The sequence below is a fragment of the Pongo pygmaeus genome, chromosome 5 (genome assembly GCF_028885625.2).
Source record: "Pongo pygmaeus isolate AG05252 chromosome 5, NHGRI_mPonPyg2-v2.0_pri, whole genome shotgun sequence".
NCBI lineage: Eukaryota > Metazoa > Chordata > Mammalia > Primates > Hominidae > Pongo > Pongo pygmaeus.
This window is the reverse complement of record NC_072378.2, coordinates 110,724,532-110,743,578: the sequence shown is the minus strand read 5'-3', so window position 1 is coordinate 110,743,578 and position 19,047 is coordinate 110,724,532. Positions and strand designations below refer to the sequence as shown.

At 41.3% G+C, this 19,047-nt stretch overlaps 1 protein-coding gene across 8 annotated transcripts in view; it reads left to right on the top strand.

Moving 5' to 3' along the window:
* The window catches only part of CDK19 (cyclin dependent kinase 19), a 209,361-nt gene that overhangs the window by 41,374 nt on the left and 148,940 nt on the right, over positions 1–19,047 (top strand). For 6 of the 8 annotated variants that reach the window (XM_063667080.1, XM_054493625.2, XM_054493627.2 and 3 more), the window contains exon 2: positions 1,254–1,315. The exons of the other annotated variants lie outside the window; for them this stretch is intronic. Coding sequence is in view for 1 of the 6 variants with exons in the window: in XM_054493617.2 (XP_054349592.2) it covers positions 1,254–1,315 (62 nt within the window). In the remaining 5 variants the exon portion in view is untranslated. The remainder of the gene's footprint in view (positions 1–1,253; positions 1,316–19,047) is intronic. 8 annotated transcript variants of the gene reach the window in all.

Here is a 19,047-nt window from a genome sequence, read left to right as displayed (position 1 = left end):
ACTGCAACCTCCGCCTCCGGGGTTCAAGCAATTTTCCTGCCTCAGCCTCCCGAGTAGCTGGGACTACAGGTGCGTGTCACCACACGCAGCTAATTTTTGTATTTTAGTAGACACAGGGTTTCACCATGTTGGCCAGGATGGTCTCGATGTCTTGACCTTGTGATCTGCCTGCCTCGGCCTCCCAAAGTGCTGGGATTACAGGTGTGAGCCACCGTGCCCAGCCTATTTTTTATTTCTTTTGAAATAGGGTCTTGCTTTGTCGCCCAGGCTGGAGTGTAGTGGTGTGATCAGGACTCACTACAGCCCCAACCTCCTGGACTCAGGTGATCCTCCCACCTCAGCCTCCCAAGTAGCTGGGACTACAGGTGTGCACTGCCATGTCCAGCTAGTTTTTGTATTTTTAGTAGAGGTGGGGTTTCGCCCTGTTGTCCACGCTGGTCTTGAACTCCTGAGCACAAGCAATCCACCGGCCTTGGCTTCCCAAAGTGATGGGATTACAGGCATGACCCACTGTGCCCAGCCGTTAATTTGTTTTATATTCTTTATATAATTGTCCCTTTATCTGTGGTTTTGCTTTCTGCTGTTTAGTTACTGACTTGTGGTCTGAAAATATTAAATGGAAAATTCCAGAAATAAAGATTTCGTGTTTCAAATTGTACCCATTTTGAGTAGTGTGATGAAATCTTGTGCTGTTCAGCACTGTCCTCCTCTGTCCCTTTGGGGACATGAATCATCCCTTTGTCCAGTATATCTATGCTGTAGACACTACCTGTCACTTAGTAGCCATTTTAGTTATTAGATTAAAAAACAGTGTGTATAGGGTGTCTGGTACTATCCCAGATTTCAGGCAGCTACTGGGGGTCTTGGAACGTATCCCCCATGGATAAGGGGGGACTACTGCATATGTATTGGCTCTCTCACATAATTTAAAAAGTTGAATTGTTACTTTCAGTGTATATAAATTCATACTTTATTGCTGCATTAGTTTTTCCAATAGTATAAATTGGTTCTTTTGGTAAGAATATAATTAGTTAAGGCTCAACTTTTGGTCTTTTCATACAATAAGCTGCATTATATATAATTAATTGTGAATGTTACCTATATATTGTTGATATGCTCATTGTCAAATCTAAAATCTGAGTTCCTTGGCAGATATGTAGACTTGTGATAGGCATTTGGCATTTTATGTTTTGGGCAGTGTAACTTTAAATCTACATAAACTTCTCTGCCTTTTGCCTCTGCTGTGTTCATAGATTCCAGGAGGGCTTCGTGTATGGACCTCAAGCGTTGGAGGTAGCAGACTTTTCAGCAGAAGGTAAAGCAGAGTATTGCCTTCTGGTGTCATTGTGTGTGTGTGCTGGGGTGGGTATGTGACAGGTGAGAGCTTTTCACAAGTGTAATCACTAAGTAATTTATAATGATGCATTAAATGATTCACTTTCATAAAATTTAAAGCCAAGATAATACCTGTACAATTTTATTCAGTATTACTAAAATTCATTTTAAAAAGTCAGATTTAGATAGAACTAAGGACTCTAAATTTCACTTTCTTTGCCATGAAGAAATAGTAGGCGTGAGTAGGAAAGCAGAGCATTAGTATAATGTATGCTATATACTATATACCATGTAATTTTCTCAGACCTAGCTTTACTCTGATTTCTTCGTGGGAACTTGTCCAAGTCATAATTCATATGCTGCTCCTTTTACTGAAAAATTGCTTCACAACAGAGGAGGGGCAGCCTAATCCATGACTCATGACTGGAAGATAGGCATTCTTGCTATAGGTCCCATTTGCCAGAAATGTTAGTTTCCAATATGCTAGTTACCTGTCTCTTGATAACTTTTTTTTTTTGTTTTGTTTTTGTTTTTTTTTTTGAGACAGAGTCTCGCTCTGTTGCCAGGCTGGAGTGCAGTGGTGCGATCTTGGCTCACTGCAGCCTCCACCTCCTGGGTTCAAGTGATTCTCCTGCTTCAGCCTCCCAAGTAGCTGGAACTACAGACACGCACCATCACGCCCAGCTAATTTTTGTATTTTTATTAGAGATGGGGTTTCACCATGTTGGCCAGGATGGTCTTGATCTCTTGACCTCGTGATCTGCCCGCAGTTAGTTCTCATCCCACACACTTGTAAAATATGTTTTTATAGAGACCTTTTTTTTTTTTTTTTTTTTTAAAAAAGAGACGGGGTTTCCCCATGTTGCCCAGGCTGGTCTTGAGCCCTGGGCTCAAGCGATCTGCCCGCCTTAGCCTCCCAAAGTGCTAAGATTATAGGCATCAGCCACCACGCCCTGCTATGGAGACCTTCTTAATGAGTCTCTCTTTTTTTTTTTTTATTTTTTTTTGGACAGGGACTTATTGTTTCCCAGCCTTGAGTGCAGTGGTGCCATCACAACTCATTGTGGCTTTGACCTCCCAGGCCTAAGCAGTCCTCCCACTTCAGCCTCCCAAGTAGCTGGGACCACAGGCTCACGCCACCACACCTGACTACTTTTTAAGTTATTTGTAGAGACAGGGTCTTGCTTTATTGCCCAGGCTGGTCTGGAACTTGTGGCCTCAAACAACCCTCCTGCCTTGGCCTCCCAAAATGTTGGAATTACAAGTATGAGCCACTGCCTGGTGGAGTCACTTTTTATGATGTGACTCTCTGAGATCAGAAATTCTGACATATGTACTTTACCTGAGTAATGCTTCTTTTAACAAAAAAAAGAAAACATTTTGCCATTTATGTGCCAGATATTATAGATGTTACTTTCTGTGAATTTAACCATTTATGAACTTTCTTCACATGATACTTGAAGAGTTTTTTTTTTTTTTTTAGAAAGAGATCTATAGCAGCTAACAATGTACTCTTAGACATAAAGTTAGTAATGTGACTAGTTTTTAGATAGATTTTGAATGGGAATCAGAGGAATGGTTTTCTTATGGGCTTCTGGAAATTATAGTTGTTTAGGTATCAAGTAAGTGTGATATGGTTTGGCTCTGTGTCCCCACCCATATCTCCTCGTCTTGAATTGTACTCCCACAATTCCCACTTGTTGTGGGAGGGACTCGGTGGGAGATAATTTGAATTAAGGGGGCAGTTTCTCCCCTACTGCTCTCATGGTAGTGAATAAGTCTCATGAGATCTGATGGTTTTATCAGGGGTTTCCGTTTCTGGATCCTTCTCATTTTCTCTTGCTGCCGCCACATAAGAAGTGCCTTTTGCCTCCCGCTGTAATACTGAGGCCTCCCCAGCCGTGTGGAACTGTAAGTCCAATTAAACCTCTTTTTTTCCTAGTCTCAGGTATGTCTTTATCAACAGCGTGAAAACGGACTAATACAGTAAGTTGGTACCAGTAGAGTGGGGCGCTGCTTAAAAGATACCTGAAAATGTGGAAGTGACTTTGGCAGAGGTTGGAACAGTTTGAAGGGCTCAGAAGAAGATAGGAAAATGTGGCGAAGTTTGGAACTTCCTAGAGACTTGTTGAGTGGCTTTGCCCAAAATGCTGATAGCGATATGGACAAGGTCCAGGCTGAGGTGTTCTCAAATGGAGTTGAGGAACTTGTTGGGAACTGGAGCAAAGGTGACTCTTGTTATGTTTTAGCAAAGAGACTGGTGGCATTTTGCCCCTGCCCTAGAGATTTGTGGAACTTTGAACTTGAGAAAGATGATTTAGGGTATCTGGCAGAAGAAATTTATAAGCAGCAAAGCATTCGAGAGGTGACTTGGATGTTGTTAAAGGCATTCAGTTTTACAAGGGAAGCAGAACATAAGAGGTTGGAAAATTTGCAGCCTGACAATGTTATGGAAAAGAAAAACCCAGAAAATGGGAGCCAGCTGTAAAAATTTGCGTAAGTAACCAGGAGCAGAATGTTAATTCCTGAGACAATGGGGAAAATGTCTCCAGAGCATGTCAGAGATCTTCAAGGCAGCCTCTCCCATCACAGGCCTGGAGGCATAGGAGAAAATGGTTTCGTGGGCTGGGCCAGGGGTCCCTGTGCTGTATGAAGTCTAGGGACTTGGTGCCCTGCATCCCAGTCACTCCAGCTGTGACTAAAAGTGGCCAAGGTGCAGTTCAGGCTGTTGCTTCAGAGGGTGGAAGCCCCAAGCCTTGGCAGGTTCCGTGTGGTGTTGAGCCTGTGGGTGCACAGAAGTCAAGAACTGAGGTTTGGGAACCTCCGTCTAGATTTCAGAAGATGTATGGAAATGCTGGATGCCGAGGCAAAAGTTTGCTGCAGGGGCGAGGCCCTCATGGAGAACCTCTGTTAGGGCAGTGCAGAAGGGAAATGTGGGGTTGGAGCCCCCACACAGAGCCCCTAGTGGGGCACCGGCTAGTGGAGCTGTGAGAGGACCTCCAGACCCTAGAATGGTAGATCCACTGACAGCTTGCACCATGCACCTGGAAAAGCTGCAGACACTCAACACCAGCCTGTGAAAGTAGCCAGGAGGGGGGCTATACCCTGCAAAGCCACAGGGTTGGAGCTGCCCAAGACCATGGGAACCCACTTCTCACATCAGTGTGACCTGGATGTGAGACCTTGAGTCAAAGGAGATCATTTTGGAGCTTTAAAATTTGACTGCTCTGCTGGATTTTGGATTTGCGTGGGCCCGTAGCCCCTTTGTTTTGGCCAATTTCTCCCTTTGGAATGCCTGTATTTACCCAATTCCTGTACCCCATTGTATCTAAGAAGTGACTAGCTTGCTTTTGATTTTACAGGCTCATAGGTGGAAGGGACTTACCTTGTCTTGGATGAGACTTTGGACTGTGGACTTTTGGGTTAATGCTGAAATGAGTTAAGACTTTGGGGGACTGTTGGGAAGGCATGATTGGTTTTGAAATGTGAGGACATGAGATTTGGAGGGGTCAGGAGTGGAATGATATGGTTTGGCTCTGTGTCCCCACCCAAATCTCATCTTGAATTCTACAACCATAATTCCCACGTGTTGTGGGATGGAGCCAGTGGGAGATAATTTAAATCATAGGAGCAGTTTCCTCCATACTATTCTTGTGGTAGTGAATAAGTCTCATGAGATCTGATGGTTTTATCAGGGGTTTCTGCTTTTGCATCCTTCTCATTTTCTCTTGCCGCTGCCATGTAAGAAGTGCCTTTCGCCTCATGCTATGATTCTGAGGCCTCCCCAGCCATGTGGAACTGTAAGTCCAATTAAACCTCTTTTTCTTCCCAATCTCGGGTATGTCTTTATCAGCAGCATGAAAACGGACTAATACAAAGTAGCTGCATATTATATCTTATATTTAGGATATACACCTTATGTGAAGTTGGATAGTATGTATTTATGAAATCTCTACTGTGTGCCCAACACAGGAGCACACCATTTTACAATGAACCAAGTTTCACTATTCTTTCGCTTCCTCCTATTCAGAGAAGCTATTTTTCTTAACTAGAAGAGATAGGTGAATTTCAGGCTGTTTATTGGGGTAAGCTACAATTTTACTTCCCAAACCCTTTTGCCTTTATTTTACTTTTTTCAGTGGCTATTTTGAGGATGTTTTCTCTTTACCAATAATAGATTGGAAGCAATGTAAAGCCTTTCATACATTTGCAGGCTAGTTGGCCATTTTCATCACTGTTGAATTATGCATTCTTATATTTGTTTAGCTAATCTGACTGTGGTGTATTTTGCTACCAGTTGAGAATCTCAATAGATTATCTGTATCAAGACATAGGAAGACTCCTTACCCAGCTCCCAACTCCACCTCAGTTTCTATGAGATTAAATGGATGGTTATGAAAATATTAAAAAAATTAATTGACTATTTTCTTGAGCAGTTTTAGGTTTACCGAAAACCTGGAGTAGAAAGTAGAGTTCCCATATACTACCCCCTGCTCCCCAGTTTTCCCTGTTATTATTATTATTATTATTATTTGAGATGGAGGCTTGCTCTCTCACCCAGGCTAGAATGCAGTGGCGCCGTCTCAGCTCACTGCAACCTCCAGCTCCCAGGTTCAAGCAATTCTCTTGCCTCAGCCTCCCTAGTAGCTGGGATTACAGGCGTGTGCCACTATGCCCGGCTAATTTTTTTATTTTTAGTAGAGACAGGGTTTCACCATGGTGGCCAGGCTGGTCTTGAACTCCGGACCTCAGATGATCCACCTGCCTCGGCCTCCCAAAGTGCTGAGATTACAGGTGTGAGCCACGGTGCCTGGCCAATTTTCCCTATTATTAACATCTTGCTTTACTAAGACACATTTGTTACAATTGATAATTCAATATCGTTGCATTATTGTTAACTAAAGTTCATAGTTTACATTAGGGGTTTTGTTTTTTTTTTTGAGACGGAGTCTCTCTGTCACCCAGTCTGGAATGCAGTGGTACAATCTTGGCTTACTGCAACCTCTGCCTCCGGGGTTCAAGCAATTCTCCTGCCTCAGCCTCCCGAGTAGCTGAGACTACAGGTGCGTGCCACCATGCCAGGCTAATTTTTCTGTATTTTTAGTAGAGATGGGGTTTCGTCATGTTGGCCAGGCTGATCTCAAGCTCCTGACCTCAGGTGATCCACCTGCCTTGGACCCCCAAAGTGCTGGGATTACAGGCTTGAGCCACCATGCCTGGCCTTCATTAGGGTTTGCTCTCTATACATTAGGTATATTCTATGGGTTTTGATAAATGTGTAATGATCTGTATTTAACCATTACAGTATCATACGGAGTAGCTCACTGCCCTAAACATCCCCTGTGCTACACCTTTTCATCCCTGGTTCCCTCCCTGCAAGCCCCTGACAACCACTGATCTTTTTCTGTCTCTACAGTTTTGCCTTTTCCAAAATGTCGTAGAGTTGAGTATGTAGCTTTTTCAGGTTGGCTTCTTGTACTTTGTAATATGCATTTAAGATTCCTCCATGTCTTTTCATGGCTTGATAGCTCATTTCTTTTTAGTGCTGAATAATGTTCTATTTCTGGACGTATCAAGTTTATCCATTCACCTACTGAAGGATATCTTGGTTGCTTCCAGCTTTTGGCAATTATGAATAAAGCTGCTATAAATATTTGTATGCAGGTTTTTCTTTAGACATGTTTTCATCTTCTTTGGGCAAATACCAAGGAGTGCAATTGCTGGATCACATGGCACGAGTATGTTTAGTTTTGTAAGAAACTGCCAAACTGTCTTCCAAAGTGGCTGTACTACTTTGCATTCCCACCAGCAATGAACGAGCATTCCTGTTGCTCCATATCCTTGTCAGCATTTGATGTTGTCAGTGTTTTGGATTTTAGCCATGCTAATGGGTATGCAGTGGTGTTGTTTTAATTTGCAACCTCTAATGACATGAGAGTTGAGCATCTTTTCACGTGTCCTATTTCCCGTCTGCATTTCTTCTTTGGTGAGGTGTCTGTTCAGATCTTTTGCTCATTTTTTAATTGAGTTGTTTGTTTTCTTTTTCTTTTTGTTTTCTTTTCAGAGCTCCTCTCAAGAAAGGAGCGCTGTCTGTTTTCTTATTGTTGAGTTTTAAGAGTTCTTTGTTTATTTCTGATACCACTTCTTTATCAGATATTTGTTTTGTAATTATTTTCTCCCAGTCAATGGCTTGTATTTTTGCCTTCTTGAAAATATCTTTCACAAAGCAAAAGTTTTAGTTTTACTCAAGTCTAACTTCCCAAATTTAAAAAATATTTTTAACTGATGTATAATGATTTTACATATTAATGGGGTACATGTGATACTCCAGTACATGTATACAATGTGTAATGATCAAATCAGGATAATTAGCGTATTCATCGCCTCAAACATTTATCATTTATTTGTGTTGGGAACATTCAAAATTCTCTCTTCTTGGCTGGGTGCTGTGGCTCACACCAGTAATCCCAGCACTTTGGGAGGCTGAGGACCGCGGATCACCTGAGGTCAGGAGTTCAAGACCAGCCTGGCCAACATGGTGAAACCCTATCTCTACTAAAAATACAAAAAATTAGCCAGGCATGGTGACGTATGCCTGTAGTCCCAATTACTTGGGAGGCTGAAGCGAGAGAATTGCTTGAACCTGGGAGGTGGAGGTTTTTGGCCAGGCTGGTCTCGAACTCCTGACCTCAGGTCATCTGCCCACCTCAGTCTCCCAAATTGCTGGGTTTACAGGCTTGAGCCACTGCACCTGGCCAATTATTCTTAACTATAGTCACTCTACTGTGCTATGAAACACCAGAACTTATTCCTCCTATCTGTGATTTTGAACCTATTAACCAACCTCTCCTTTTCTCCCCATCCCCTGGCCCTTCCCAGCCTCTGGTAACCACTGTTCTACTTGGTACTTCCATGAGGTTAACTTTTTTTTTCCTATTTATTTATTCATTTATTTATTTTTGAGGCAGAGTCTCACTCTGTCGCCCAGGCTGGAGTGCAGTGGTGCAATCTTGGCTCACTGCAACCTCCACCTTCTGGTTCAAGTGATTCTCTTGTCTCAGCCTCCCGAGTAACTGGGACTGGAGACACGCACCACAATGCCCGGCTTATTTTTGTATTTTTAGTAGAGACAAGATTTCACCATGTTGGCCAGGCTGATCTCGAACTCCTGACCTCGGTGATCTGCCCACTTCGGCCTCCCAAAGGGCTGTGATTACAGGTGTGAGCCACCATGCCCGGCCTTATTTGTTTATTTTCTTAGAGACGGGGTCTCACTATATTGCCCAGGCTGGTCTGGAACTCCTGGGCTCAAGCAGTCTTCCTGCCTTAGCCTCCCAAAGTGCTGCGATTATAGGCATGAGCCATTGCACTCGGTAGGATCAACTTTTTGTACTCCTACACATAAGTGAAAACGTGGTATTTGTCTTTCTATACATTGCATATTTTACTTAAAATAATGCTCTACAGGGTCAATGATGCTGCAAATGACAGGATTTCTTTTTTCTTTCTTTTTTTTGAGACAGAGTCTCGCTCTGTTGCCCAGGGTGGAGTGCAGTGGTGTGATCTGGGCTCACTGGAACCTCTGCCTCCCGGTTTCAAAGGATTCTCCTGCCTCAGCCTCCTGAGTAGCTTGGATTACAGGGGCCTGCCACCACACCCAGATAATTTCTTTTGTATTTTTAGTAGAGATGGGGTTTCACCACATTGGCCAGGGTGGTCCTACACCCTGCCTTGGCCTCCCAAAGTGCTGGGATTACAGGTGTGAGCCACCATGCCTGGCCTGCAAATGACAGGATTTCATTCATTTGTAGCTGAATAATTTTCCATTATATATATATGCCACATTTTCTTTATCTGTTCATCTCTTGAAGGATGTTTAGGTTGATTCCTTATCTTCAGTATTGTGAATAGTGCTGCAATAAACATAGGAGTGTAGCTATCTCTTTGACATACTGATTCTCTTTTGTTTGGATATATACCAAGTAGTGGGATTGCTGGATCATATGGTATTTCTATTTTTAGTTTTTTGAGGAATGTTCATACTGTTTTCCATAATGGCTGTATTAATTTACATTCTCACCAACAGCGTATAAGAGTTCCCCTTTCTCTGCCTCCTTGCCAACATTTGTTATTTTCTCTTTTTGATAATAGCCATTTTAAACTGGTGTGAGATGATATGTATCATTGGGGTTTTGCATTTCTCTGATAATGAGTGATGTTGAACATTTTTCATATACCTGTTCGTCATTTGTATATCTTTCCTTGAGAAGTGTCTATTCAGATCATTTACCTATTTTTTAATTGGATTTGGGTGTTAAATTGTTCAATTCTCCCCATGTTATATTTATATATATAATATTCCCTTCCCCTCCCCTCCTTGTCTTTTTTTTTTTTTTTTTTTGAGATGGAGTCTTGCTCTATCACCAGGCTGGAGTGCAGTGGTGCGATCTCGACTCACTGCAGCCTCCGCCTCCCGGGTTCAAGCGATTCTCCTGCCTCAGCCTCCCAAGTAGCTGGGACTACAGGCACGTGCCACCACACCCAGCTAAGTTTTAGTATTTTTAGTAGAGATGGGGTTTCACCATGTTGTTGGGCAGGATGGTGTCAATCTCCTGACCTCGTGATCCACCCTCCTCGGCCTCCCAAAGTGCTGGAATTACAGGCGTGAGCCACCGCGTCTGACCTGTCCTCTTCTTTTTGTTGATATAGATTCTCACTCTGTCACCCAGGCTGGAGTGCAGTGGCGTGATCATAGCTAATTGCAGCCTCAACCTCCAGGGCTCAAGTGATCCTTCTTCCTAAAATGTCAAAAATTTTTAATTTTTTGTAGAGACATGGTCCTGCTATGTTGCCTAGGCTGGTCTCAAACTCCTGGATTCAAGCAATTCTCCCACTTCAGCCTTCCAAAGTGTTGAGATTATAGGCGTGAGCCACCATGCCTGGCTCTTTTTATTTTCTTTGAAGTGTCTTTCACAGAGCCTAAGTTTTTCATTTTAGTCAAGTCCCACTTCCCAAATTAAAAAAAAAAAATGAATTGTGTTTTAGTATTGTAAGCCCAAGGTCATCTAGGTTTTCTTCTATGTTATCCCCTAAAATTTTTACTTATTTATTTATTTATTTATTTTTGAGATGGAGTTTTGCTCTGTTGCTCAGGCTGGTGTACAGTGGCACGATCTCGGCTCACTGCAACCTCTGACTCCTGAGTTCAAGCAATTCTCCTCTCTCAGCCTCCTGAGTAGCTGGGATTACAGGTGCCCGCCACCACACCCAGCAAATTTTTGTATTTTTAGTAGAGATGAGGTTTTGCCATGTTGGCCAGGGTGCTCTTGAACTTCTGACCTCAGGTGATCCACCTGCCTCAGCCTCCCAAAGTACTGGGATTGGAGGCGTGAGCCACTGTGTCCGGCCTTCTCTAAAAATTTTATAGTTTTCCATTTTATATTAAGTCATCAGTCCATTTTGAGTTAATTTTTGTGCAGGGTGTAAGGTCTGTGTCTAGATTCTTTTTTTTAGCATATGCACGTCCAGTTGTTCTAGCACTGTATGTTGAAACAACTTCTTTCTCCATTGCTGTTCCTTGTTCCTTTGTCAACGAACACGTGAGTACATTTGTGTGAGTCTATTTCTGAGCTCTCTGTTCTGTTCCATTGATCTATTTGTCTTTTCCGTCACCAATATCACACTGTCTTTATTACTGTGGCTTTATAATAAGTCTTGAAGTTGGGTAGTATCAGTCTTCCAACTTTGTTCTTCTCCTTCAATATTGCATTGGTTATTCTGGGTCTTTTGTCTTTCCGCATGAGCTTTAGAATCAGTTTGTCAATGTCCACAAAACAATTGGCTGGGATTTTGTTTGGGAATATGTTGTATCTATAGATTAAGTTAGAAAGAATTGAGCTCTTGACAATATTGAGTCTTCTTAGACTTATATGTGGAATATCTCTCCACTTATTTAGATCTGTTTTGATTTCTTTTATCACAGTTTTGTAGTTTAAGTTTTCCTTATATATATTTTATACTTTTGTTAGATTTATACCTAATATTTCTTTTTTGGGTTGCTAATATGAATGGTATTGTATTTGTAATTTCCAACTCCAATTTTTTATTGCTGGTATATAATAAAACAATTGACTTTTTATATTAATCTTGTACCCTGCAATCTTGCTATAGTTGTTTATTAGTTCCAGGAGTTCTTTTTTGTTGATTCTTTGGGATTTTCTTCATAGACAATTATGTTGTCTTTGAACAGAGTTTTATTTTTTCCTTTCCGATCTGTATACCTCTTATTTCCTTTTCTTGTCTTATATTAGTTAAGACTTGCAGTCTATGTTGATTAAGAGTGGTGAGAGCAGGCCGGGCGTGGCGGCTCATGCCAGTAATCCCAGCACTTTGGGAGTCCGAGGCGGATGGATCACCTGAGGTCGGGAGTTTGAGACCAGCCTGACCAACATGGAGAAACCCCTTCTGTACTAAAAATACAAAATTAGCTGGGTGTGTTGGCTTATGCCTGTAATCCCAGCTACTCGGGAGGCTGAGGCAGGAGAATCGCTTGAACCCGGGAGGTGGAGGCTGCAGTGAGTCGAGATCGCACCACTGCACTCCAGCCTGGTGATAGAGCAAGACTCCATCTCAAAATAATAATAATAATAATAAGAGTGGTGAGAGCAGACATCTTTGCTTTGTTCCTGATTTTAGGGGGAACCTGTTTAGTTTCTCTCCATGAATTATAATAATCTCAATAGATTATTCTATTTGGTAGTACAAAAATTGTCAAGTACTGCTTATATCAGATTATATGAGCGCTCCATTCTCCTCCCCTCCATTCCTTCACTTTGCCTTAACTTTTATGAGAAAGATGGGATTAAATGGATGGTCATAAAAGTATTTTAAATTATGGGATTCAGGCAGTTTTAATATATAATACCTTCTATTTTCTTTAGTTTCTCTATTCTGAACTTCTGGAGGGCAAAGACTATACCTCAGTATATTGTTGCAAGCCTTGTAGTGCCCAATATGTACTACAATGCCCTGTTGAACGTAAAACCTAATTCTGGACTCTTACTGTAAACCTCTATCTTATTTGAAAAGGCACATAGCCAGTGAAGTCAGTCATCTAATCGAATTCATCAAATATTTGGTTGTTAGCTCCAAGGTATTACATTGGCTACAAAGATACGCATGATAGTGATACTTCCTCTCTGGAAACTTATTATTCATATAAGAAATGTTAATTTCAAGTGCTGTGTTCCATTTTTACTGATATGTATTTGTCAAAAAGTCATATTCCTGTATCTCTTCCCAAGTATTCTAATTGAAATGTCTATGTGTGAACTTCTTCCATAGTTCCTAAAAGGTTTACAATTTTGTTGGAGGAACTGACGTTAATGAGCCTATAATAGGTGCTGGACACTGTGCTAGGTGCTTTATGTATTCTCCTTTATCTCATTTATCTTCAAAGCTGTTGAATAAGGTAAATATTCTTAATCTACAGGTGCAAAAACTGATAATATGAGGGTATAAGTAACCTATTCGCTGTGTGACTTAGTGGGATAGGTATATGAGGTATATGAGTCCATAGCCCAAGTTCTTTATGTCACACACTATGGAAAAGTTACCATAGTGGTATATGATGAATGCTACTTGTGTAGTGCATACACATGCTTGGTGAATGCAGAGAAGAGAGCTTTGACCTCAGGCTAGGGTGTTCACAAAATTTCTGGAAAGCTTAATCTTGTCTGATAGGAAGAATAGGAGGAAAGAGAGATCAGGGAGATCAATCAGTGAGAAGACGGAGGGCCAAAAACAGTGAATATTTTGTGATTGACAATATACAAATTTCTACTGTAGCGATAAAATACACTAGAACAAATTTTATCTTTTATTTTAAATAAGGACCCTTCTTCTCCATTTTTCTCTTAAACAAAATAATTTTTTCCTAATTTGTTTATGGGGTATTGGGTATGAGAAAGTAGATCACAGAACCTTTGCATAACTCCCTAGTTATCAGTCCCCAAATTCATCTTTTTCCATTGGATTAGCACGGTCAGGGCAGCACTAATTGAGGGAGCAAAAGCCTGGGGGGAAAATGGAAGATCAAAGGAATCCTAAGAAAAGGATTTTCCTAGTGTCAAGTGTATTTTATTTATCCCTTCTCCATATCTCAGTTGGTTAAGTACCTCACAAATACCCATAAATATATGAAAAGCTGTGGAGTTACAGAGGCTTGTAGGAGGCATCATTGCTTTCAATGAACTTAGTATTTAGTTGGAAAGACAAAAGTAAAGTAAAATAATTGGTAAACCACTGAGCATACTTAAATGAAATTTAAATGAAAAACATCCTTAAATGATGTTTTTCAGGGTTCTGTCTTTTTTCCTAGTCTCACGACTTCAGTTTCTAAATACTTTCACATCTTTATCTCTAGTCCACATCTCCTGTCTAAACTATACGTGTGTCCAGACGCCTTTTGGACATCTTGGTTTAGGCAATACCACAGTCTTCTCAACTTCAACTTATTTAAAACTTGCCGAATCTGCTCTTCTTAACTCAGTGAATGGTATCACCATCACCCATTGCCCGAGCTAGACACTGGGAATCAAGTTCTTGCAGTTCTTTCTCTTGTTTCTTCACCACATGTTCTGTTGACACTGTTTCCTAATTACCTGTAGGATCCATCCACTTCTTTTTATTGCCTCTGCTACTATCCTAATTTAGACTATAGCCACCTCTCATTTAAATTGTTTGCAAAGGCCTCTTAACCAGTTGCCTATGCTATCTTCACACCTTCAGACAACAGAAAACACAGATTGTGTGCTGGGCAGGGTGGCATGTACCTGTGGTCCCTGCTACTCTGGAGGCTGAGGCAGGAGGATGACTTGAGCCAAGGCATTCGAGACCAGCCTGGGCAACAAACTGAGACCCCCCCATATCAAAAAACAAACGAAAACACCAACCCAGATTGCTTAAAATCCTTACCTGTGTTCCTACTTGTTCTGCTTCATCTGGCCCTTCTTGCTTCTCCAACTTTAACTTGCTTTCCCCTACTTGAAACCAGCCTTACTGAACTTCAGTTGTATGGTGCTGTCTTGCCTGTGAGACTGGACAGGCATATTCCCTGTCTGAGAAGGGAAATAATCACTATAGCGATTAAAGCACAGACTCTTTAGCCAGACTACTTAAGGGTGAATTCTGGATCTGCCACTTAATGAGCTTTGTGATATAGAGTGAGTTACTTAGTCTACCTGCTTTCAGTTTCCTCATCTGTATAGTGGGGATGGTTAATAGTACCTGCTTCATAGCATGTTGTAGGGATTTTAAGAGTTTTGTGTTCTTTGAGACGAGGCCTCGCCCTGTCGCCCAGGCTGGAGTACAATGATGTGATCACAGTTCACTGCAGCCTTGACCTCTCAGTTCAAGCTGTTCTCCCACCTCAGCCTCCCGAGTCACTGGGACTACAGGCATGTGCCACCATGTCCAACTTATTTTTGTATTTTTTTGTAGCAACAGGGTCTCATTGTGTTGCCCAGGCTAGTCTTGAACTCCTGGGTTCAAGTAATCCTCCCGCCTCAGCCTCCCAAAGTTTTGCATTAACGGGCATGAGCCACTGTGCCCAGCCTAAAAGAGTTAATATAGTTGAGGCTTTTTTTTTTTTTTTTTTTTTGAGACAGAGCCTTGCTCTGTGGCCCAGGCTGGAATGCAGTGGCACAATCTTGGCTCTCTGCAAACTCCACTTCTCAAGTTCAAGTGATTCTTGTGTCTCAGCCTCCTGAGTAGCTGGGACTATAGGCACGTGCCACCATGCCTGGCTAATTTTTGTAGTTTTAGTAGAGATGGGGTTTCACTATGTTGGCCAGGCTGGTCTCGAATTTCTGGCCTCAAGTGATCTGCCTGCCTCAGCCTCCCAAAGTGCTGGGATTACAAGTGTGATGCACCGCGCCTGGCCTAGTTGAGGCTTTTAGTCGGTCTCTGCCATATAGTAAGTACCATAAAAGTGTAGCTATTATTATAAATCTTATTGTAAATGTGTTGTATTGGATAGTATTACTTTTTGTTTTAATGTTGATTTAATGGTAAATGGAAAAATGCTGTTCCCCTCCATAAGTTCTCAGTTGATTGGCTCATTATTGTTGGTATTTATTCTGCTTTGGCAGTAGCTTTCTTTTCCTAACTTCTTGTTTTTCAGCTTTTTAGTGACTAGAATTTGGTCTTGGGTTGGCATTTCTATGAAATGGATCATTTAATGAGGTCAGGTTAACCTGAGCTTTCATACAGACAAATTCAGGTCAATTTATATGGAAACTTTAAAAAAAATGATTATTATACAAGTAGTTAATATTCATTATAGAAAAAATCAGAAAGTATAGATAAGCATAAAGAAGGAAATAAAATTATCTCCAGTGTTAATATTTTATTTTACTTATTTATGTATTTTTTAGAGATGAGTTTTGCTATAATGCCCAGGTTGGCCTTGAACTCCTGGGCTAGAGTGCAATGGTGTGATCATAGCTCACTGCAACTTCGAACTCCCAGGCTCAAGCGATCCTACTGCTGCAGCCTCCTGAGTAGCTGGGACTGCAGGCATGTGCTACTATGCCTGGCTAATTAATATATATATAAAATATATATATTTTAAGATGGAGTCTCGCTCTGTTGCCCAGGCTGGAGTGCAGTGGTGCCATCTCGGCTCACTGCAAGCTCCACCTCCTGGGTTCACACCATTCTCCTGCCTCAGCCTCCCGAGTAGCTGGGACTACAGGCACCCACCACCATGTCTGGCTAATTTTTTTTTTTTGTATTTTTAGCAGAGATGGGGTTTCACCATGTTAGCCAGAATGGTCTCGATCTCCTGACCTTGTGATCCGCCTGCCTTGGCCTCCTGAAGTGCTGGGATTACAGGCGTGAGCCACCATGCCCGGCGAAAATATTTTTTTAGTTTTTGTAGAGACAGGGTCTTGCTATGTTGACCAGGCTGGTCTCAAACTCCTGGGCTCAAGTGATCCTCCTGCCATGGCCTCCCTAAGTGCTAGGATTACAGGCATGAGCCATTACACCTGGCCTATCATTTTTTTTTTTTTTTGGTATTTATTTTTCATTGATATTTATATTTGAGATGATTTCATGAAGACTTAAATCTTAAAATGCACCTAAGGGGAGCAGATTTTTGATTCAGTACTGTCTGATCTGATGATCTAGCTCTATCTGATCTGACAGTGTGGGATTTAAGAATGGCAAAATATTTATATTTTTCCCCTTCCCTCCAGAAGGAGGTACTTGCTTTTAGGTGAATTTCTAGATATAATTACTTTTACAATAAAAATACTGATGTTTGATCATCACTGTCATTTTAATTTTATTTTTCAGAATATATGTATATTTATCTTTGGAGTATAGTTAAAAGACAGTTTTCTAGATTTTCTTATTACTATGAAAATATTTTTTAAAATGACCAAGACTAATGAACAAGTTTATTTTGGTAACATGTTTAGTTCCTACTGTTTGCAAAGTACTTAGTTAGCTCCTAGAGAATATACAGAAATGAGCAAGATAGTCTCCTTCCTCATTTGGGGATGGGGTAAGGGAGATGAATCAGTTCTAAGTAATTATAATAAAGTATGGTAAGGTCCTTGAGAGAGTATTAAACAAAGCACTTGCTCTACCAGTGATGCTCTCACAAATGTCATTAACTGTTAAATTCGATGAGCTCTTTTCCATTCTCTCCTATTTGACCTTGCTTCTGCATTTGACACTTTTGCCCACCTACCCTTTAATGCTTGTTTCTTTGCTTCTGTACACCCCTTTCTTATTGTTTTTCATTGTTTTTCTCTTTAACTCCTTTGTGTTGCGGGGAGGTGGGGGACAGGGTCTTGCTCTGTAGCTCAGGCTGGAGTGTGGTAGCGCAAACATGACTCACTGCAGCCTCAACCTCTTGGGCTTAAGCGGTCCCCGACCTCAACATCCTGAGTAGCTGGGACCACAGGTGAGCACCACCATGCACAGCCAATTATTATTATTATTATTATTATTATTATTATTATTATTATAATACTTTAGGCTCTATGGTACATGTGCGCAACGTGCAGGTAAGTTACATATGTATACATGTGCCATGCTGGTGCGCTGCACCCACCAACTCGTCATCTAGCATTAGGTATATCTCCCAATGCTATCCCTCCCCCCTCCCCCCACCCCACAACAGTCCCCGAAGTGTGATGTTCCCCTTCCTGTGTCCATGTGTTCTCATTGTTCAATTCCCACCTATGAGTGAGAATATGCGGTGTTTGGTTTTTTGTTCTTGCGATAGTTTACTGAGAATGATGATTTCCAATTTCATCCATGTCCCTATAAAGGACATGAACTCATCATTTTTTATGGCTGCATAGTATTCCATGGTGTATATGTGCCACATTTTCTTAATCCAGTCTATCATTGTTGGACATTTGGGTTGGTTCCAAGTCTTTGCTATTGTGAATAATGCTGCAATAAACATACGTGTGCATGTGTCTTTATAGCAGCATGATTTATAGTCCTTTGGGTATATACCCAGTAGTGGGATGGCTGGGTCAAATGGAATTTCTAGTTCTAGATCCCTGAGGAATCGCCACACTGACTTCCACAAGGGTTGAACTAGTTTACAGTCCCACCAACAGTGTAAAAGTGTTCCTATTTCTCCACATCCTCTCCAGCACCTGTTGTTTCCTGACTTTTTAATGATTGCCATTCTAACTGGTGTGAGATGGTATCTCATTGTGGTTTTGATTTGCATTTCTCTGATGGCCAGTGATGGTGAGCATTTTTTCATGTGTTTTTTGGCTGCATAAATGTCTTCTTTTGAGAAGTGTCTGTTCATGTCCTTCGCCCACTTTTTGATGGGGTTTGTTTTTTTCTTGTAAATTTGTTTGAGTTCATTGTAGATTCTGGATATTAGCCCTTTGTCAGATGAGTAGGTTGCGAAAATTTTCTCCCATTTTGTAGGTTGCTTGTTCACTCTGATGGTAGTTTCCTTTGCTGTGCAGAAGCTCTTTAGTTTAATTAGATCCCATTTGTCAATTTTGGCTTTTGTTGCCATTGCTTTTGGTGTTTTAGACATGAAGTCCTTGCCCATGCCTGTGTCCTGAATGGTAATGCCTAGGTTTTCTTCTAGGGTTTTTATGGTTTTAGGTCTAACATTTAAGTCTTTAATCCATCTTGAATTGATTTTTGTATAAGGTGTAAGGAAGGGATCCAGTTTCAGCTTTCTGCATATGGCTAGCCAGTTTTCCCAGCACCATTTATTAAATAGGGAATCCTTTCCCCATTTCTTGTTTTTGTCAGGTTTGTCAAAGATCAGATAGTTGTAGATATGTGGCATTATTTCTGATGGCTCTGTTCTGTTCCATTGATCTATATCTCTGTTTTGGTACCAGTACCATGCTGTTTTGGTTACTGTAGCCTTGTAGTATAGTTTGAAGTCAGGTAGTGTGATGCCTCCAGCTTTGTTCTTTTGGCTTAGGATTGACTTGGCAATGCGGGCTCTTTTTTGGTTCCATATGAACTTCAAAGTAGTTTTTTCCAATTCTGTGAAGAAAGTCATTGGTAACTTGATGGGGATGGCATTGAATCTGTAAATTACCTTGGGAAGGATGACCATTTTCATGATATTGATTCTTCCTACCCATGAGCATGGAATGTTCTTCCATTTGTTTGTATCCTCTTTTATTTCCTTGAGCAGTGGTT